The sequence below is a fragment of the Sitophilus oryzae genome, unplaced genomic scaffold, assembly GCF_002938485.1.
Source record: "Sitophilus oryzae breed Bouriz unplaced genomic scaffold, Soryzae_2.0 scaffold_377_pilon_pilon, whole genome shotgun sequence".
In the NCBI taxonomy this organism is placed as follows: domain Eukaryota; kingdom Metazoa; phylum Arthropoda; class Insecta; order Coleoptera; family Curculionidae; genus Sitophilus; species Sitophilus oryzae.
The window spans coordinates 1,236,934-1,260,517 of NW_022146948.1; the positions used below are offsets into that span (position 1 = coordinate 1,236,934).

General features: G+C 31.3%; 1 protein-coding gene across 1 annotated transcript in view; it reads left to right on the top strand.

Annotated features, from left to right (window-relative positions):
- Positions 1-23,584, top strand: part of LOC115885228 (pleckstrin homology-like domain family B member 1) — a 185,547-nt gene that overhangs the window by 131,447 nt on the left and 30,516 nt on the right. Inside the window, exons 9-18 of the mRNA XM_030904064.1 lie at positions 1,993-2,129; positions 2,183-2,515; positions 2,854-3,194; positions 3,243-3,385; positions 3,446-3,671; positions 5,717-6,029; positions 6,755-7,014; positions 8,172-8,327; positions 9,096-9,231; positions 17,997-18,057. Coding sequence (XP_030759924.1) covers positions 1,993-2,129; positions 2,183-2,515; positions 2,854-3,194; positions 3,243-3,385; positions 3,446-3,671; positions 5,717-6,029; positions 6,755-7,014; positions 8,172-8,327; positions 9,096-9,231; positions 17,997-18,057 — 2,106 coding nt within the window. The remainder of the gene's footprint in view (positions 1-1,992; positions 2,130-2,182; positions 2,516-2,853; positions 3,195-3,242; positions 3,386-3,445; positions 3,672-5,716; positions 6,030-6,754; positions 7,015-8,171; positions 8,328-9,095; positions 9,232-17,996; positions 18,058-23,584) is intronic.

Sequence of the window (23,584 nt, forward strand, 5' to 3'; positions counted from 1 at the left end):
CGACTTTGAAAATAGTTACTAACTGTCACTAGAAAGTTGCCATGGCTATTAGAAAGTAGCCATCTCGATTGCAATTTTATTTAAAATCGCTTTTTATTCAAAATCTCAGCTAGATAGGTATAGGAAACCCTAATACACTTTGAAAGAGCATTTGAATCTGTTTCGGATTATTTAAAAAAAATACAGGGTGTTGCATTTGAAATAACGAAGTTTTTACATAAAGTAAATCCTTAAAATAGATCAGCAATTTTTGATAGCCCTGTATAAATTTAATGAAGTAATTACATTTTCCAGTAAAGTTTATTTCTTTACCTTTAAACTCAGCACAAGAATTAATTTTGAAAAGTAATGTACAGGGTGTTAATAATCTATTCTATAGTAGCATGCAAATTTAAATATCTTTAAATATCTCAAAAATCAAAGATTTTAAACATATTTAACCCTTATAATAACTGCCTTTTTTGGGCCCAAGAATCCAAAAATGAAATAAAATACCGGGTGTTCCATAAGAAAAAATATAACTTTGCTATGGATCTCAGTTCTGAAACACCCTGTATATTTCAAAATAATTTTAAATTGTGCACATTGCCTCCCCACATATACCCATAAAATATTTTGTTTCTACATCTTTCCGTTTTCGTATAATCAACCGAGGCGAATGAGGTGCGTCAACCTGTATATTGGAAATGACAGTTGGTTTGTGATTTTAATTTAAAAATAGATTATTTCTCTGTAATTTTTTGGATGCCGTTTTCGAAAATGTCCTTTTCTCGCTAGGTAAGCTTTATAAACTATAAAATCGATAAAAATGTATTACCGTAGTACAGTTCATTTGTAACCAGCCTGTCAATCATTGGTATGGAAATCTGCGTACCTATGTAGATATTCGTTTATATCATGTCATGTCAATAAGTCATGGGGGCCGGCAGTAACTATAGCAGTAGTGTATCGATCTGCTGTACGAGGAGAGGTACTGGGTTCGATCCCCAGCCAGAACGGTCTCTTTAAACGTAGGTATAACTTTGCAATTGCTGAAAATTCGACATTTCAAGTGGAGTTTGATAGTTTCCCGTGGTTTACAAAGAATTTTTAAGAATGTCAATTATAAACTTGTGTATACTGCTAAAAATAAATTACAACAATTATTAGGTAATCCTAAAGATAAAACACCTTCACTAAAAAGGTATTTCCGAAATTAAAGTTTCAAAAAAAGTCATAATATATGTACAAATCCATTTACCCAGTACCTAGTAGTTATAAAAAAATTTTTGGTAAACTCTGTGTCAAATAGTTTTTTAATAAAAAATATTTTTTTTAAAAAGTCCAATTAAATTTTTATCTCCGGAATTAAAGTTTCAAAAAAAGTCATACTATATCTACAAATTCCCAGTAGTAGGTATAAAAAACATTTTTGGTAAACTCTGTGTCAAATAGTTTCTGAATAAAAATTATTTTTTTAAAAGGTTCGGTTAAATTTATATCTCCGAAACTAGTTTCAAAAAAAGTCATACAATATCTACAAATTAATTTACCCAGTAGTAGGTATAAAAAACATTTTTGGTAAACTCTCTCTCAAATAGTTTTTTAATAAAAATTATTTTTTTAAAGGTCCGATTAAATTTATATCTCCGAAACTAAAGTTTAAAAAAATATATTTATGAAATTTCATGTAAAGATTATAATCAGAAATATGTTGGGCAAACTAGAAGATAATAAATAAAAGATCATTAATATTAACTAGATTTAAAGAACATATAGCTCAGTTAAAATATGGAATGCCGGATAAATCTTGCGTTGTTGAACATTTTGTTGATAAAGAACATTGTATAGATATTAATAATTTAAAATTACATATACCATTATTTTTGATACCATTTTTTTTATCATATTTTTAATAGAAATTAATAAAAAAAGTGTAGAAAAGTTTGTACACTTTTTAAAAATAAATTATTTACAATAATAATAATAATAATGTACTGAATAAAATTTTAGGCGCAAAGAGATCGAATAAAGGAACAAGAAACAGAGAGAGCAGAGAAACAAAGGCTAGAAGAAATATTGAACATGTGTGCCGAATATGAAAAACAATCTCAACAAACTGAAAAAAGTAAACCACCTACTCCAAACAGGTAATATAAAATGTTAAATATTTTTACATTAAAAATTAATGTATATCTTTTAGAATCATTACAAACGGTTCCTTGCCGAGAGATAAACGACACTTAGGTCCTCCGTCACCATTTGCATCACCACCACCATCCCCTTTAGAAGTTTTACATAATGAGCTGCTCAAGCAGAGCAATCACAATTACGAGAACGTTACTGTGATGTACAATAACTCGGATACGAAGAATATCCAATACGAAAATGTAGTTGAAATGCGTAGGGACGACACGAAAGGCTCAGAGAGTACAAGTCCTTATGAAAATGTTTATATACAGAATAGTGGTGGAGGATTTTATCCTTCAAGTCCAAGAACGAGGATTAAAACTTTTGTTACTGCATCTCGGGATAGGTGAGTAAATAATATTTATAATATGAGTTATTACATTTACTTTTCAAAGTTATACATATACTGCAACCCACACTTCTGAAGAAGATTTATATCAGATTTTCTTTTTCAAATTTTAACTTTACTTATTGTTGGGGACTAGGTATATAAATATACATGCTTCAAAACATCACTCGGAATATATTATAAATATTACAAAATTACAAATTCTAGGCAAGATTTCCCTAAAAAAACTACAACTTAATTGTGAAAATATATTTGGATTGCCCAGTATATTTATAAAGATGAATTCATTGCTATTATATTTTGTAAATTACATTATTTGTCTTAATATTTTCTAGCGGTAATCTAAAAGATGACGTAGAATCCATAGAAAGTAAGTTTGCGATATTGGAAACTGAAAGGAAACTCTTGAAAGAAGCCGAAAAAGTTTTAAAACAGAATCTCCACAATTCCAAAGAAATTACGCAGGAAAACTTTGATTTGCTTGAGCTGGAACCTAGAAAAGATACCCCGACAAAGTTTATATATCCCCTAGAAGATGACTTGCTTGTTGAAAGAAACAGAAAATCTATAGAGAACGAGAAACCTCTGACAAACAGTAAAATAGACGACGACACTGTTAGTTTGAATAATACCAATGATACAAATAGTTTTACTTCACAGAAGGATTATAGTAAAGGTAATTTTTAAATATTTTTAAACCTTTATATTCAGAAGTCTGTTTCAGGATATTCAAATGCTCAAAGTCCGGAAAGCAAACTAAAAATTGAGCATCTCAAGAAAGAAAAGAAAGATATTCTAACAGTGATTTCTAGAATTAAACGTCAAATGGCAGAAATTGAAACACAAGAAGAAGAACTTCATAGAGAGGTATACATGTTTTTTGAAACGTTGATTGACTCTCTTTAACCTTATTATATTTATTTGCAGATTGAATTAGAAAAAGCATTAATAAATGGCGAATTCAAGTCAAAGCAACTGGAATTGGAAAAACTTGAAGCTAAGAAACAAAAATTGCTGAAAAGAGCACAACGAATAGAAGAAAGTATGACGGATTGCCAGTTAAAACAGGAAGAAGACCAAAAAGAATGCAAAAGAAAGTTAAAATTAGCTCAGGAAAATATGGCTAAAGTGGAAGAAATGATAAAGGCTACTGGTAAGTATATTCAATGTTTTGTAGTTTAACTTTAGTCTGTCCAGCTTGACAAGGGATGATTGTCATAGATGACTATCTAAAACAATTTATTTTATACTAAAATGACAGGCAACGGCCTTTATACCCTCCGACAAATAATGTAAATAGACAAATCTTACTGAACAAAACGAAATACTGTCGGGAAACCAGCCCCGCTCTAATATGACCTTCCAGAACTTTTGATTCAGACGACCGAACGAATAAAAGACACTAGAACAATTGAACAAAGTGTCCCTTTCTACGCACCTTAATAGTCTAATCCCGAAAAATTTTAAGCTCCTGTTTCACTCGTTTAAATAGCGACCAAACTGGGGCGTGAGGAGGACAGACGATTAGTATCGGTTACCGTGTTTCCCGCGCCAGTTAAAAATCAGTTAGTTTAGTATGCTTATTTTACCATACTTTTTTATTTAAAAATTTATATATTTTTGTTTATTGATATAATAATATAATCTTTATTTGTTTCTGTATCAATTATGGAGAGTAGGGGTAAGGAGGACTGTATATTCATGTATTGAAAATAGGTCATCAAAGAGGGAACCAGGAAGGAACAATTAAGATTACGCTGCTGTATCAAAGGTTCTACATTTGAAAGAAGCGCCAAAAATGTTTAGAACAGGAAATAATTTAAAATCTTTGAATAAAAAGATTAACGAAGGAGCATATCAAAAAACTTAGATCGCGATGGGCACCAAAATGGCCGACTTAAATTCCGGTTGATCAGTGCCGTTCTAATTTTATTCAAAACGTGTAAAATTATGATGTAGGGCAGACTCAATAATTTGTTGTTTTATTTTACGTTGTCAATAAATGTTGGTGGTTATTGAAAGTGTTGTGAAAAATAGATAAGTTATAATAGTTGTTAAATAACACAAACATCCGAGAGAGAGAGAGAGAGATACGCTACTAAAACAGGTTTTAAATTAAAACCAATTAAAATTTAACAAAAGTTAAATTGACGTATCTAAATTACTTTGAAAAGTAGTAATTAAATGGTAAATGAAAGTGAAAATGCAGCTGTATGTATATTACATTACTGCTACATAACCGCAACGTGCATTGAGGAACCCGGCGAATTCGCCAGAAAGTAAAAGAAAATTACAGGATTCTTTAGAACGTTCCAGAAAGACTCGCCAGGGGGTATATAAAGGCCCGCGCTTTGGCAGTTGACAGTTTGAAGTTTGAATATACCGCCTTTGGAAATTGAAAATCGGACAATTTGGTGAAGGAATTTTATAAATAGTTAGTTATTGTGTGTATAAAGTGAGATAATAAATTCGTTAAGTATTTTATCGTGAGTTTAAATTAGTGGACCCACGGAATCCGTAACAATATTTAGTCACTTACTAGTGAAAAGTTATTTCACTATTTCCAGATCTACCGCACGCTACATAACCAATTATCTCCCAGTCTTTTTTGATAAATCGGAATAGTGCCACTATTAATTTATGTTTTGACACAATTTTTTTTCTAGATTTACTGCTTCTAAACAACTACCAGCTGTAGAATAAATAACAAATAACATAAAATAAGCTCAGTAAAGACAAATAAATCCACAAAATGTCAAATCATATTCAAATGTGTCAAATGAATTGTCAAACAGTCACTGATCCCCACTTGCGTCTACTATGCAGGAATACATAGATAGCATACTCCTTCCTTAATCTTTTTATTCAATGTTAAAAATAAAGAGATAAATATACGAATTCTGAAGGCGCGCGTTGCCATTCTTTTTTTACTTACTTCATTTTATAACCGCTAAGTTCAATTCGATCGTGATTCAATCCCTTATTGCTTATCAGCGCCACTGTTCTTTAGATGACCACTTTTTCAAACAAAGATAAGAAATGATTCTTTTTACTTTTATCATCCATAGTATCAATAACTCATAATAACATAACAAATCTGAAAAATCCTACTTTTATTATTACATTTTTTATGAAATTATTTTAAAAACTTATGAACAAAAATTAGAAAACTGTTTATATTATAATAATTTATTTCAGATAAGACTAGCTCTCAGTATGAACAGGTTTTTGAACAATATCTGCATGCCCAAGAACAGCTAGATAACGAAAGAAAGAATTTTGAGGATCTGGAATTTCATCATCTTGAAGAAGAAGCTGATTGGTTAGCGAGTCGAGAAGAACTGCAACGAGAAATTGTGGATTTATCAAGTAAAATTGATCATTTGAGATTACATATTGACGATTTGGATAATCAGAAACAAGCGACATCGAAGGCGCATTCTAATGAGTACAAAACTATTCAAAAGCAGAAAATGGAATGTATGGTTAGATTAGAAGAAATTAGAAATAGGTAAGTAACAATTATAGAGCATTTAAACGTGTGTGATCTCATTCATAAAGCTTTACTTGTACTCCCATTGCTTTAGAAAATTACCTAAAAATGACATTTATTATAGATACGCAAAGTATTTGTCACTTTCTATATATTAATAAACAAATGAAGTTTTTGCTGGTGCCCGGCCGTAGCTTCAGCAGTATTGGGTCGATCTGTGGTGCGAGAGATACTGGGTTCGATCTTAAGCCAACACGGTCACTTTATTTATTTTCAAAATAAAAATATTTATCTAAATAGAGGGACCAGCGAGCCGCTACCTCAAGGAAGGCAATGGCAAACCACCTTGAGTATATTTCCCTTGTACAGCCTCTCAAATAGTGCCGTTCGGATTCGGCGATAAACTGTAGGTCCCATGTACTTGTGAAACACTGAAGACACACATCAGAAGTACATGCGAGAGGTAGCCGACTCTCTGTATAGAGTATGGCACTGTAAGAAGAAGAAGATGTTTTTAACAAATCTTTCTTTTTAACCTTTGAGATTCTCATTGATACTAACATTAAAAAATTCGTGGTTTAGAATCTACAGAAGTATAATTTTCTGATGATCTTTAATTGTGCTCAAATTTGTTCATAAGAAAATAGAAAATAAAGTCTATTGTCTGTTTTTTGTTTTTTAATTTGATTAAAATTATTTTTCTCTAAAGTTGAATAATAGTACTTCGATCTTTGTTTTTCTAGGTTAAAAATTATTGAAGCTGAACTTTCATCATGCTCAAGCCAAGAGTCCGACGAAGAAGCGTCAAGTGACAGCGAAAGTAGTGATAAAGTGAAAGACGTTGACAGCGACCAGTCCAATTCTCCTTTGTACAAAATAACTGACTTAAGTTGTTCACTGATAGTTGCTAATAATAAAATTCATAAAGAACAAGAATACAACATGTCACAATCATTTAATGAGAAGCTTTTACAAGAGAAATGTATTTTAGATGACGTGGTTGGTAAGTAAAATCCTTGTATATGAATTTTTAAAGTAGCTCAACCTAAGACGTTTATGGATGTAAAGCGCCAGATGGCGAGGCGTATTTCACAGTCTTTTACTACAGAAAATATTTTTTGTTGCTCTGAATTTTGAAGCGGCCAATAAAAACAGAGAAAATAAAAATCGATAATTTTCGGACTGTGCCAATTGGTTACTAATCGACCAGATACTTTTTGTCTATTAGATATGCTATAAAAGCTGGTAATTATACAATTCGACCATTGTAAATACTCGACAAATTCCGTCATATGCCATACAAAAATATATCCATATTGTTCAAATAAAAAAAGACCTAAAATAGGGAAGAATTAAGACATAACCCCTAAAGTTATGTAAAATCATTGAGCGTGACATTTGAAAAGTTATGACACATTTATACACATTTATTATGTGTCATCTGTCTGAAAATTTGAAATTGGCGCGTGGAGCTTGCCGACCAATAGTGCCGTTTATCACCTGTGACGTGGTGACCAACCCTCGCAATATCATACCTTGTTTTCTTTGTATCATGATAATTACTTACAAGGTATGAGTTTTAAATCTTTTTATATTATTTGGAATCCTTAAAATAACAGCAAAAACAATCCAAAATCAACAACGAAATAATAGTTTTGTTTAAATTTCTTAATCAGCTGAGCCCTATTGTAGTTCGCAAAAATCCGAGCTATATTATTACATTACTCTGAGGGAAATACGGCAAATAATCGATATTTTTGTCTCCGCCCCTAATCACATGTTTCATTCCTTTAAAGCTTCACGATTTGTTCACCAGAGGCAGCACATTTTGTCGAGAGGTTGAGCAACTTTAAGAATATATAAACAAGGGTAAAATATACTTTTCAATTTCATGGCGTGGATTTTTAAAGTATATTATATCTAGCGAGAAAATATAAAATTTGATTAAACAGACGACATCCAAAAATGGACAGTAAATATTGAAATATTAGCGTTAAATTACAAAAGACAACTTTTTTAAATAATTATTTTTCAAAATTCCGGTAAAAACTTTTTTATATACAAAAATTTTACCAAATCAAATAAATGGAGAAATCATAACTCCGACTAGTATACAATAGTACTTTTTTTCTCTTTTTAAATGTTCTTTTCTTTTTATAGCCAAAAAGTTTCCCAGTCAAGATGATATTGTTAGAATAAGTAAAGTCACTTCTGACGCACCTATCATTGAAGAGGGTCACGGATCATTGGGTAGAAAAACTATAGAAAGCCTCAAAGAAATTGAAAGAAACAGACATTTACATCTATGTCAACAAGGTAAGCAAGATATATACAGATTTGTCACCATAGAAGCGTGGTCTGGATTTTAACGTGTAAGACATTGATGGAGACAACTTGAAGAAATTTCAAATGTATTAAAAAGAGAAAAAAGTTGGGTTGGTACATTTCTATGCGGTATTGTCGGATTTTGCATCATTTCAAACCGCATAAGTAAACGTTTACGAAAATGTTGCATCTAGAGATGGATCATTAATTTCCACAATTAGTTACTCATTTTACTACAGCTATAATAGATTCTTATTAAGCTTCGGTCTCAGAATTACGTTGTGTCGCTGGCGAAACTACAAAAACAAACAATCATAGTTGTTAGTTTAGTAACTAAAGTCAACATTGAACAGAATTTATTACATATTTTATTGGTTCTATAGCGTGTAGCCCATGACACTGACGCGTTGTTTTAGAACGAAGCTTTACAGCTTAAAATATCAGTACTAGCACTATTTGTGAACTAATCAGAACAAACCAAAGAATATTTATTTCTACACTCTCTGTAAAGGGTGACTGCCGATATTTTATTCCAAGCTTTCAAGCAACTGTCTAACAAAATTAAGCATTATTAAACAGCTTAGATATATTATCTTCGTTTAATATGTTACTTCACGTACGAACCGGCAACATTGTATGCCGCTTTTTATTTTGTCTCTCTGTCAACGGCTTGTATCAACTATCTCTGTCATATGCATTAAAATACAGACCACGGAAATAAAGTGACCAGAGCCGTATAGGTATGTGTTTTTAATATAGGTTCGCAAGTTATTGAGCAAGAAAGAAAAAGGGTATTGGCATTGAAACAGAAGGTACAAGAAGAAGCGAAATCAGAATGGGAACAACAAAGACAGGACTCAGTTATATCATCGGGCTCCGATGGGCTTCGAAGCAGGTAAATAGATTTTTTTAATTATTGAGAGTGAAGGTGAAAAAATTACCATTTTTATTTACTTAATTTTTCAGATAATTTTTATTATCTTTTTTAAAAAATTATATCGTGTAAGATTGACTAATTCATTAAATATGATTTCATTAATACATACTAATTATAGATTAGAATCTACCTTCAGACTACATGTTTGGCGAGTTCATTGTACTTTTATTGATTCTTTTTTAATAATATATCGCGTCTAAAATAAACACTTATAGATTAAAACATCTGTATTTTATGTAAAAAGCAAAAATAAACAATTATAGCATATGATCGAAAAAACGGCATTTATTTGGCTTGGAAATGATGATCGATGACATTCCCCATATAATTTTACATAAAAGTAAATGGTATTTTGGACCATTTTTTGGATGTGTCCTGTTAAGTGTGATTTTATATATTACTTTTATAAGTAAACGGACCTTTCTCGATGGCAAATGGTTGCTTTTCGAAGTGAAACTAATAAATAATAAGTTTTTGGTTTGATATTTTCACTCAGTCTTTATTATAAGATATGCGGGCAAAGCTACATACATTTTCAAAAAATATTTTATAACTTTTATATCTTAAAATGTAATGCTATATTTTTTAGTTCAGTGAGTTTTCTATTTAATTTTGAAAATACCATAACGTCATATTAATTATATTCATGCAGAGTAGTTTTTGAAATATGGCTCTTTTTAAACTAAATCTGATGCTTATCAAAAGCTCTCTAAAATTTTAAAATCAAAAATGTCTGATATTTTTTAACTGCAAGTACCTATACCGGGTGCGTCTCAAAAGTGGCTCACCCTTATAACTTTTTTATTTTTTCAGATAAAAAAACGAAATTTGGGATGTTAGTATATGACATAAATTAGAATTGATTGACGTATTCAATTGTTTTTTATTGTATTTTAAATTTCAATATAGAGTGCCATGGCTGTGTTAAAAACACTAATTTATAATTAAGGAAAAATAGACTTGTAGGTAAATAATAACAATTGTTTTTGGTCACTTCCTGTTTTACCGGAAATGAATACAACTTTTGATTTTTAAATGGCACTTTCGGTTTTTTTTTACTTTATTCAATAGAAACTCTGAATGACATATCATATGTCAATTTTTGACATTTTCTCATAGGGTTTATTTGAAATTGTAATATGCGGTTCATAACGACAATTTGACTCGAAATATCAAGTGTGTGGTACCAAATTATTCTTAAAAAATGCTTTTTCCAAATATGCTAACGAGCCACTCTCGTTCCATTTGAAAATTAAGATATGATTAAAAATACGATTTGGGCATCTTTTAACCGGCCAGGGCAAGACACGAGAAACATTAGACGATCAAGTCTATATTTTCAAGGCTCCTTAATTACTAATTAGTATTTTTAACACAGCCATGGCACTCTAGATTGAAATTTAAAATACATTTTTTTTAATGCGAAAATGTCAAAAGTCGACATATGACATGTCATTCTATTCAGAGTGTCATTTTCTATCAAATAAAGCAAAAAAATACCGAGGGTGCCATTTACAAATCAAAAGTTGTAGTTATTTCCGATGAAATCGGAAGTGACCATAAACAATTGAATACATCAATCAATCTTAATTTATGTCATATACTAACATACCAAATATCGTTATTTTATCTGACAAAATAAAAAAGTTATAGGAGCGAGCCACTTTTAAGGTGCACCCGGTATAATAATATCTCCTTCAAAATCAGTTTGCCAAAGTTGGCAGTTGTCTGATATACAGGGTGAGTATAACTGCAAATATTTTTAACAAATAAGTGAAAATATTTTTAGTGCTTGTAAATCTCGATAAAAGAAATATATTCTTTTTGGCGTTTTTCAAAGGTATTTTACTTAACATTTTGAAAAAAATATACATTTTTTTTATTAAATTTTGGGAATAAGATTTTTTTTGTTCTTTTTTGTCTTTTCTCTAAATTTAATCTACTCCCCCTACTTTAAGTTGTAATTTTATCAAGATATTATAATTTTTAACTAAATATTTAAAAATTTAACAAAAAAACACAATTTTTTTCACGAAATCACCTCATAGTCAAACCCCATGGGGTCAAAACCCCCTAAAATATTTGCACTTATTTAAGACCTGAAAAACACTCCTAAAAAAAGATAAAAAATATAATTTACTTGTGAAATAAAATGACAGACTCAACTGTCACTGGCATGAATACTCTCGTTGGACAGACTAAAATGATTTTAATAGTGATGGGCAAAACTGTTATTTTTAGATAACAGTTGAAACTGTTATAGTTATTTATAAAAAACAGCTTAAAATAACAGCTTAAAAATAACAGGTTTCTTTATTTTATTGCTAAATATCTGAAAGAGTATGAGACGGTCACCGCCAGGCGTATTAACGCAGTTGCAACTTGCAACAATGACGTGCTCGGTGGTAGTATTTCCAGGGTGTCAAAACATTTCTAAATATCGATTGTTATCTAAAATACCTCTCTAAAAACGGTAGTTGTTTACAAATAAGCGCTGTTTACAAATTGCGATATAAAAAGCCAAAATTCCGCCACTCGTCTATACCTACACATTGCGATCTACCTACGCCCTGCCCCTCGATCCGCGTAGATCCTGAATTGCGTAGCAGTGTACAGGGTGCATCTCACTCGACGGGCGAGAAGCTCTTAGTTATGATTTTACCATTTGCGGTCAAAAAATAGCAATATAAGAAAATGTGTAGTATATTCTTCTATTTTAGTTAAACCAACTACACACTAGAGTTCGAATTAATTTTTCACTTAAACTAGCGTGTACCTGCGACTTCGTTCGCGTCGAATTAATAATTTCTAATGGTGATGATAAAGCAAAACAAGAATTTCCATTAACATACAAACTGGATAAAATTTTCTCACATTTGCCAAAAATAAGTTTTCTAACGTCGAGCAGTTTAAGCAGAATCGTGGTTAATCAATTACTCAACTTTTTGGAACACCCTGTTTGATTTTTTAAAAAAATTCAAAATATGTAAAAAAAACAAAATAAATTATGCGTGTCCAGGCGTTTTCCCGAAAGACTAACCGTTTTTTAAATAACAAATATTGAAATATTTGAGGGGCGTTTTCACCCTGTTGGAATTTGAGATTCGAGAAACCCCTCCTTATCGAACCTCAACCGCACAGTCAATCCGTTTGCAAAAAATCAGCTTTAAACGTCCAGCAGTTTAAACAGAATAGTGATTACTCAATGGTCATATTTTATGAATCACCCTGTATATATTTTTAAAAAATCTTAAAATATGTAAAACAACATAATAAAATATACGTGTTTTAAGAGTTTTTCTGAAAAACTCACCGGTTTTTAAATAAAAAATATTCTAATATTTGAGAGTAGTTTCACCCCCTTAGAATTCGAGTTTCGAAAAATCCCTTCTTATCGAACCTCTACACACTAAAGTCAATCCGTTTTCCAAAAATCAGCTTTTTACGTCAAGGGCTTTAAGCAGGATCGTGATTAATCAATGACCAGATTTTTCAAAACACCCTGTATACATTTTTAAAAAAATCTTAAAATATTATTCTGAAAATTTTTCAGAATAAATAAATACCTAAATATTGAAACTTAATAAGTAAGTACTGAAACATACAGCGCCATAATATCTCGATCTCCGTCCGTTATGCTCGTAACAGGTTGAAACAGAATGTATCTAAAACAACTGATGGCGTTATTCCCCAACCTGTTTCGAACCTCCATCGACAATCGACCGATGCAGCAGCGTTCCTTTCCCACACCGATTATCTCGACCGCCGCCCTGTTATGCTCGTAACAGGTTGAAAAACAACATATCTAAAATGACTGCTTCTCCAACTCGTTGCGAGCCTCCATCGACAATCGACCGATGCAGCAGCGTTCCTTTCCCACTCCTGTTATCTCCACCGCCAGGCGTTATGCCCGCAACTGTTTCAAAAAACCTGCTTCTTTTATATCCTATTATTTTTAAGCTGTTGTAAATACGACCATCGACGGTATCGACCGAAGCAGCTACGTTCGCCGTAGCGCTTTGCCTACTCCGTTGTCCGTTGTCTCGCCGCCTGTATCGATGGTTGACGAAATAACATGTTTTCCATCCATACTAGTTGTTTTTTGGAATTGCTTCGAGCAGCATAGAATTTCGTGGTGATGCAGAGCGCCGACTTCGTTTTTTGTTTCACGAGCGGCCGATCTCTACGTGTCGTTATTTTATATCTGTTATTTTTTAGAAGTAGTAACGGTTGCGTTATGTTATTTATAAATAATTGTTATAAAATAACAGATAGTTAAATAACAACCCATCACTAGATTTTAATAGTAAAATAATTATGTCATATAATTATTTTGTTTTTACACACAAATTTTGTGATAGTAAAAATGAATATTCGACCTTTATTCATTATTATGTGACAGTTAAAAATTGTCACCTTGTATACAACACAATAAAACTATTTGACCTTACGTATTTTACATTCTTGCATTAAAAATATATAGGTATTTTTGGCAAAAATATTGTTTTCTCATCGTTCTTATCATCTTATTTCTTCTAATCCTGCGTTATCTTTGAAAATGAATGTGTGGGAACGAATGTATTATCAATTCGTACATTTTATAGGGGCGTTTGATTACTGGAGCTGCAAAAATATTTTAGTCGATAAACGATGAGTGTGTCGACATCGACATTTGGTGATCAAAAAAGTATTTCTTCCGGTCGCAATACATATTCAAAGTAAGAAATAGTTATCATTGAATAATGTATAGCCTAGTTTTTACAAATTTCATATTACAGAAAAGGTTTATAACTTAATTTACGTATTTTTTATCAATAATTTAGTTGTTTTTTCTAATTAAATATAAAAAATTTATTATTTTCAGTTTATTTTTGTTTCAAATTATATTTTATTTTAAATCATTATTTATTTAATCGTTTTTTCCAAGTTAGACTTATTTATTTTTATATAAAACATTAATTTTTTAATAGTTTTTTTTTTGTTTTTCACTTTCTAATTTTCAATGAATAAATTGTAATGATACATCAACCATATCATATGATATAATTATGTCAGATGTGTTTAATAAAATATCTTTTAATCGATTTAATAATAAATAAAATTTTATCTAACATGGTTATGTAAAATATATTTTAAAATAGAATTTAAAAAAATAGTATTTCATTAAAACAAAACTAAATAAAACATTAAATCACCACAATACACCAAAACACGATACGTTGATACGATATTAATTTTATTAGTAGAATTTAAAGACTTTGAGTGGTTAGAAAATAACGCAGTTTTTAAATATATTGCATTTTCATGCCTCCGTTTATCGGATATACGTTGGTGTCGTTTTATATTTTCGTTTCCATAACGATTTTGCTATTTTACTTATATTTTTATTAAGGTTAGATTAAATTTGTCAAAAAAGTGTCAAAACGTCCGTTATCGTATGAACGGGTCCGTTGGCGGGCTGCAGTAAAATATTTACGGTTGAAAAGTGGCGCGAAAACGCTATGACCAATCAGAGCACCGTCGGACCAACGTATCAACGTATAACGGATGCATGAAAATCAAGCTTAACACAACAATAGCTCATAAGTTATAATGAGCATTAGACATAAAAATCCTTATATATTTAGGAAACTTTTCACATAGCCGTAGAATTTTTGAATTCAACGGAATTCAACATAAATTCTTAATTAAATAATATTTTCTCTTTGACATTTTTCAATATTTTGTCAACAACACTTTTTCTAATGTTAAGTCGTGGTATATTTTTGAAATTTGGCATATGGACGTAAAATTCATTTCTTAAAACCTTTTTTCTTTGATAATTTCTTTTTTAATCTTCAGAAAATAAATAATATGTCCTCTATTACTCTAACTTTCAGATCAATTAATCTTTTATTCTTTCATCAAATTCGGATTGATTGACGTATTCAATTAATCTCGGGCACTTCCTGTTTCACCGGAAATTACTATCATTTTTGCTTTTTAAATGATTTTTTAACTTAATTTCATAGAAAATAACATTCTGAATAGAATGACATATCCTATGTCGACTTTTGACATTATCAGTTTAAAAAAAAGCATTTTAAATTTCAATCCAGAGTGCCAGGGATGTGTTAAAACCTTTCATTCTTAATCAAGCCTTTGAAAAATAGATTTGATGGTCTAATGCCATCAAATTAGGCCAGAATGTCAGTTGCATATATTAAATACTATTCAGAATGTCATTTTCTATCAAAAAAGGGTTAAAAATGCCGTGGTAGGTTAGGTTAGGTTAGGTTGCTGGGGTTTGGGATCATGTTTAATCCCTCACTCGGAGGCCTTGGGCCTATTGTGATACCCCTGTATTGTTGTACCAAACCTTTCACGTACCTCATTCTTTCTTTGCATTAAAGCACTTCCAGCTCTTTGCAAAGTTCCCAATGTCGCTGATGTTGGCTTCTGCTGCTTCTAGTCCCTCCAAAAAACCTTGCCCTAAAGTTTTAAAGCGTCGGTATTCCAGTGCCGGACAGTGGCACAGCAGGTGTTCTATGGTTTCTTCTTCCTCTCCGCATTCTCTGCAGTAGTCGTCGTCGGAAACTTTCCATCTCACGAGGTTTACCCCCGTGGGACGGTTTCCAGTGACGACACCTACAATTATGCGTACTAGGTCCTTCTTGTGCTCTAGTAATTATTTTGTCTTTTTGCTATCTACACTTCACGGTGTTGCCACGTCTCTTGCTGCTTGGCTTTGATGGCTGTTCCTATAGCTTCCTTCAGTGTGTTGATCGTCACAAGTGGTGGATCATCTGCCACGGCCTCTCCCCTGGCCCTGTCTTTGGCGAGTCTGTCTGCTTCCTGATTGCCCACCACATTGCTGTGGCCTGGCACCCAGCACTGAGAAAAAAAATCCCGAAGATACCACTACTTCGGGATTTTTTTTAAAAATCAAAAGTTGTAGTCGTATTTGAGAAAACAATAAGTGAATGAAACTAAATGAATTCATCAATCACACACAATCATCATTTATATTATATACTAACATACCAAAGATAGTTTTTTTATCAGCAAAAATAAAAAAGTTGTAGAGGTGGGCTATTTTTGAAAATCACCCGGTATAAGTTATAGGCGACGACAAAAATGTATCTTACTTGATACCCGAAACTATTTAAAAAAATAAAAATCCGACAATTTTTTTCCTAAACATCTTTATTTTGTTTCTATGCTATCGCGTTGATATATGATTTTGTTGCCGAAATCGACTGTCATCTTGTTTTTGTGTTTTGCAAAAATCTAATTTTTATACAACGCGTTAATTTTTGTCAGGGTCTTTGGATTTCATGTCAGACAGCGCGGATATTGATGATGAGGGTATTTTTAGCTTTTATATTTTATTCACCTGTTGGTTTTGGTACACGGAATTTTAAACGTTTCGACTGAATTAAACAGTAATTTATCATTCTTTCTGGCTGTTTTATGAGATACGTAAAACCAAGTTAAAATTGATTAATTTTCTGATGGACAATTTGTCAGAAACTGAATCAGATATCCAAAATAGGTGGAAAACAAAAATTTACTTTATACTTTATTCTTGTAATATACAGGGCGGTCCAAATTGTAATCGGAAAACTTCGGAAACATTCTACAGATAAAAATAATTGAGGTGAAAATGATGAGAAATTCAATTTCGATTTAAAAAAGACGCCCATTAATCCCAAAGAGACCTGGTTTATAAATACAAAAGCTAAAGCAATAAGTCTCGGACTCAACATTTATGTCTCAACATTTATTGGGACTGAGTCAAGTTTTTTTTTTATTTTGTTGAGACCGAGACTTAGAGTCTTATTGCTTTGGCTTTTGTATTCAATTTCGATGCCAGTATGACTCCTACTTCTATAGGGTGTTCTTTAAATGTTTTGAAGAGTAATCATTTTTTAAGAATTTTACGTAAAAAAGGTCTCTTGGTAAAAATAAGATATTTGTGGAACAGGCAATTGACATGTCATCATTGACACAATTCATTGGCAAAAATTAAACATTTTTACTAGATACCTAGTTATTAGACTGAAAAAATTAATTTAAATTGTTTTTGTGATAAATGGTCAACTGAAACTGCATTATCATAATTTTGCCTAGACAAAATTATGATTAATATAAAGAACTAAAGTTTCCAAATTTATCATTTCATTCAAATAACCATCTATTTAACATATTTATTTTTCGTCAATAATGAAATGTATTGACTATTTCCATTCCAAATATTTTGAGAACAGTTGCTCTTGGCGATTTATACTAAGATACATTTTTTGCCTTAAAAAATATATCATTTGTTCACTCATTAGCTTTAAACGAGTACGGACAAAAACTTATTACTGTTTAAATCAGTTAAATTACTTGTAGGCCCCCTGCAGGCAGGAGTCATATTGACATCTAAATCAAATTTCTTATGTTAGAAGTGATGTGAAAGGAAGCCAAAAATACATTAATATACAGGGGGTTTATTTAAAAAAATCATCCCAATCCACTCACAGTTTTTTGAGCCACCCTATAGAAGTTAAAATATTTTCTTGAAATATATCCTCGTACATACTTTAGGTTTGCACTTAAACAGAATTCTTATGTTTTTTTTCTAGGGGCTACAGATGCCCGACGCACTATTGCCTGACCTTGTATGCCCGATTAAAATTTAAAAAAAAAAGAATTTGAATTGCTCAGCTTAAGTTAATTTTCTTTTTTTTTTGTTATAGTGGACCTAGTATTGACGATAAATCAGACTCTAAGGCACTGAGCGAAGATGAAAATCGGAAGGTAGGTGTGATAACAATAGAATAGTTTAATAACTTTTTAAAGTTTTGGCATGTTCATGACTTGCTCTCATGCTATCATTTACATCACAAGACACATACACAAGAAGAAGTGCGAGCGTCTTGCTAAATATTGGAAAGTGAAATTGACGTTTAAATTTGACACTGTTGACAAGTCTACTGCTACTAGCGCCCCCAATATCGCTTGTAGGAACTACGGACTAGGCCGTCACGCGTGGCGGGAAGTTCAAAAAAATAAAAAAAATTAATTCTTCATTTATTTTTAATTATAACATACATAAAAACACAAAAAATACACCATTTTTTAAAATATGTTTAATATCAATCTCAAATATACAACAGAAATTAATTTCACCACATTAAATTAATAAAATTAAAAGAATAATGTTACAAGTAGATCAAGAGACAAAATTAATTATAACAAAACAAAATGGCGTCATAGATGGCTTAGAAATGAAGATATATATAATCATTTTTAAGCCAACTGGACGATTATTTCAAACATACAAGCTGAGTTCATAGTGCTCTGAGAAATCTAGATAAACAAAGAATAATAAATTAAAAGTATTTCAGGGGAAAAGAGAGGAAAAACCTGTATCGTCTCTGATATCTGTCAGGGTATTGTTGAAAGTGTCATCTTTTTGCTCGAAGTTTTCAGGTCGATCAAAAAGATGACATTTACAACAATACTTTGCCGTAACTTTCACAAATATCAGAGAGAGTACAGGTATTGCCTCTCTTTTCCTCTGGGATGCTTTATATCTGTTGTTCTTTGTTTATCTATATTTCTCAGAGCATAATGCCGAACACGACTACAGTATATAATAATTTCAATATGTGAACGAAAAAAGATCACCTTTCTGTTTTGTACAATGGTCCCTTTCTTCCGATGGCTCATCTCGTTGATATTTAGGAAGGTATCCATAAAATATATATTTTACTATCGGTCCTGGGATGAAAAAATATAAAATTCAATTTGATTTGATGATCCTTTTCTGTCACCTAAATCAGGAGAATGACAATGAGCATGTTAAGATGAAAAAAAATTATTTATCAACACTTTTGCCTACACGTTAGTCCGAGGAGTTTTATCAAAAACCTATATTTGCCTAAATAAGTTATGTATTAAATTTGCAAAGCAAACTGCAGCGTGTAAACAAAAGAAATAAAATGGCGACAATTCAACGTCAACGACCCGACAAGGGGAAAAGTGGTGTTCGAATAACAAATTATGGGTCACCAAAAATTGTTTTTGTCGCCTTTCAACGCACACTTTAGAAAGAAAAAGAGATGAACTGTAATACTGAAAGAACGTCAAGGTTTTATCTGTCACTCTTGTCAATAATTTATCGGTAAGGAAAATTCCTAGAAAACCGCTTGTAGTCAAGTTTTGAACCATTGCCAGTTCCCCCATAAGAAGTGTCATCCACCTGATTTACATAGAACTTTGCGTACCTACCTAGATTCTCGTTTATCTTATGTAACAAGTCGAACTCTCAGCTCCATTGAAGCTCAGTTTATAAGAACTATCGCGACTGCTGGCATGCGTACAACAGGTGCGGCAGGTAAAGCGCGGGTACTGAGAAACTAGCGAAGTCGACTGGCTGTCTAGTAAATAGGTTGATATTATCGAGGTTATCTTTCATATAAATTTCGGTCAACGACATCAACGTAAATCGAAGAAACTATAAATTTTTGAACATTTTTCTACGGTTGTAAATTAGTTATAACACAAGTTTTAAAAGTTACTTTTAACACCAATCATATAGACACTGAGACTATGCTTTAAAATTAAAACATAAAAAAATACTTCTATTTATGTTCGTAGAAAAAAAAAACTAGTATTTAAAACGCGTTTTTATTTTTACTTAGTAGACATCTCATATGCACAAAAATTCTATTTTATACACTATTTACATTAATAAAGATCAAAATTCAGTTCATATGTTGTGTAAAATAGATTTTTTAAGCTTATAAAAAATAATTATCCTTTGGTTTTAAAATATTTGAAATAGAAACTAAAGTCTGTCCAACTAGTGGATACTTGACTATGATAGTTCTTGTCTGTCATTTTTAGTTCACAGGTAAATTTTATTTGCTGTCATTTTTAGGGTTCCGTACCCAAAGGGTAATAACGGGAACCCTATTACTAAGACTTCGCTGTCCGTCCGTCCGTCTGTCACAAAGGTCTATCTTATGAACCGTTATAGCTAGACAGTTGAAATTTTTCCAGATAATGTATCTATGTTGCCGCTATAAGAACAAATACTAAAAACAGAATTAAATAAATGTTTATAAATAAAAAGGTACTTTCACTAAACATTATCTTTTAAGTAAGAATTTTACATAGAATCTTTCAAGTCCTCGGTAGCCGCGTGGTTAAAGCGTTAGGACTTTACGCTGCTATGACGTTGGAGCCGTAGTAAGGCAGGTTCGAATCCTAGTCAAGGCGACTTTTTTTTAATCGTTTTTATTATTAATTTTTACCTATTTTTACATATTTATTTTTACTTTTTACATATTTATTATTGATTAATACAATTTTTAGTAATGTTTTTCTTCATTTTTTAATTACTTATACGCGCATTCAAAATTTCAGCTAAATCGGAAAAAAAGTTCATAATAATATAGTGTCTAATGTTGTATAGATAATGAATGGTACGGAACCCTTCGTGCGCGAGTCCGACTCGCACTTGACCAATTCTTTTTTGGGATTTCGTCTGTCAAAATCTTTCTTGAATTGTTGGACAGACTTCGTACTATCTGCGTGAAATTTATAAGCTGTACCAGAGAAGTATTTACAAAATTGTACTAATTTGCTTTAGTTCAGAAGTTAATAGTGTTTGATGTACAGAGTGGCCCATTTTGATTGCAACTGATCTCATTTTCACTTATTGTTACAGCTACCGTATGATCGAAAAAAAAACGGCGTCTAGATGGCTTGGAAATGACGATCGATGACATTTCCCATATAATTTTACATATAAAATGACAGCGATCTTCATTTCATAGCCATCGTTGACGCCGTTTTTATTCGATCATACGGTAGAATCTTACCGGTTATGCAAACCTGAGCTATTTTTTAGTAAAATTAAAACATTTATTATATTAAAACGTATTAATAATAGCGTATATTACGTATTATAAAAACGTATATTAAAACGTCTAAGTTTATTGTTAAAATTATTTTATACCTATGTAATTAAAAATAGATTGGGGGATAGGTAAAGAAATAGATTGGGGTATTTTTTGATGGCGAAGTCGTTTGCAGTTTTAAACTAAAATGACACAAGTTTATTGTCTAAATTATGTGTAACATTTTTTATTTTCTTTCTACAAAATATTTTATACGTGTTTTGAAAGATACCTATTTTCGTCTCATTAGCACGCACTATGTCTCATTTGAACGTATTAAAGTAGAGAATTCTGTTTTTATATTTATAAATCAACATATTAATCAAATCAGTCACGAGATATTTTGAGTTGTAGTGTTAGAGAAATATTAATTCCCTATTAAATAACATTCTCTGTTTGAATTTGCTCTTCTTTTAAGTATAACTTTAAACCGAATTACTAAAATTTTCTTGATATTTTTATTTATATTATATTCGCTTTCATTTTATATATTATGTAAAATTATATTGGGAATGTTATTATCATTTCCAAGCCAACTTATGGATACTGTTTTTTCTGTTATACAGGACGAGTCTTAAATAAGTGCAAATATTTTTAGGGGTCATATATTTCGACCTCAGAAACACGATCATGAGTTTTTTTTTCGCGAATTTTTTTTTTGAAAATTTGGAATTTTTTAAAAAAAAATCTGGCAATTTTTTTAGTGGCAAGAAACATAATTTGTTGATAATATGGCAACATAGGTGGTAGATTAAATTTACAATAAAGAAAAATCAGAAAAGATCCAGTGGTTCTCAAAATTTTAGCAAAAAATATTTTTTTTGGAAATGTTTAAAGTAAAATAACTCCGTTATTTGGGATTTATTTGAAAAACGGTAAAGAGAAAATATGTTTCTTTTATGGAGATCTAACACTTCTGAAAATATTTGCACGTATTTAAGACGCACCCTGTATATCTATGATTTAAACTTGATTATTAAATTTATTATTAAGAAATTCAGATACTAGGTATTTATTTTGTTGCAATATTTGCCTACTATTGAAATAATTAAATTGAAATTCTAGATATATTACTAACATTTGAGAATTCATTGAGAATTACTACACTCGTTATAGCCACATTCTAATTTTATTCATTACACGTAATTAAAGAAGCTAAGACTGTAAACTTGTCTGGTTTCTTTTAATGCTCCCATTTAGTTTCTCTTGTCATAGTAATAATTCTCTTTTATGGTTTCTGGACAGTTTTTATACGTCCATTAAATCTGGCGCAACGTAATTGTGTGGTATAGTTAAATACCTAGGGAACCAATAAAACAACTAGAAGTGTATCTTTAAATAGTTGTGGCATCTAACTAAGAATGGACGCCGACTGTACAGCTTCATTCAGAACCTCGCAATTAGTGGAATAAATTAGTAGTTTCAATTACACGTTATACTTTTTAGTTTACGATCATTAGCAATGTTTAAAAAACACAGTTAAAATTAATAGAATATCCTAGCAACAGCTTGCGTTAGTCAGTTGCATTCATAGAGAAATCCTAATATTTAGCTTATATGAAACAATCAACTTTTGGTTTCTAACCACAATTTCTCTTGACAGAAAATAATCAAAGGCCAAAATGACATTTCTCCCAACTTTTGAAGTATTAATGGAAAAGTTAAAAGTTTGCTAATTTTTTCTACTAATTGAAAATGTCTACCATTAATTTTGACGTCCTGAATGCTTATATTGAAATTAAAGGAACAAACTTGAACGCTAATTGAAACCACTAATTTATGCCACTTCTGAATGAGGTTTACCTCAGAAACTACTTACACTTCGTCTTAGTGGGCAACAAATGCGTGCGATACGAGAGATACGACCGATGCGTGTTTTTTCAAACAATATTTTCTTACGAAATCGTTCTACGTCGGAGATGTAGGACACTTTCAACAGAGCTAATTCATAAGTTTCATAAGAAATTATTCATTGTTCATAAGAAAACGTTTTTTGATAACGTCGCGTCGGTCGTATCACCTGTATCACGCGCTTTCGTCGCTCACGTAGGACGTAGTGTTATACGTTAAAACTACTTAAATTACTGCTACGTATAACTTTGTAGGCCAGTCGGTACGTCGTTTTAAATAGGCCTAGGTGGAAATAATTAGGGGCAAGCTGAATTATCTTTTATTTTCTTTGTTTTGATGTGCTGAATGATATATTCAATTTGCTCGGTCTGTCGATCCCGGATTTGGCCGCCATTTTGAAAAAGTCGATATAAAATCTGCATTTTTATGGATTTTTTAAAATATCTCGGTCTGGGTGCATTGTAGAAAAAAAATGAAGGTAACCGAAAATAAAGCAAATTAAATTCTCTATAAAAAAGGTTCTC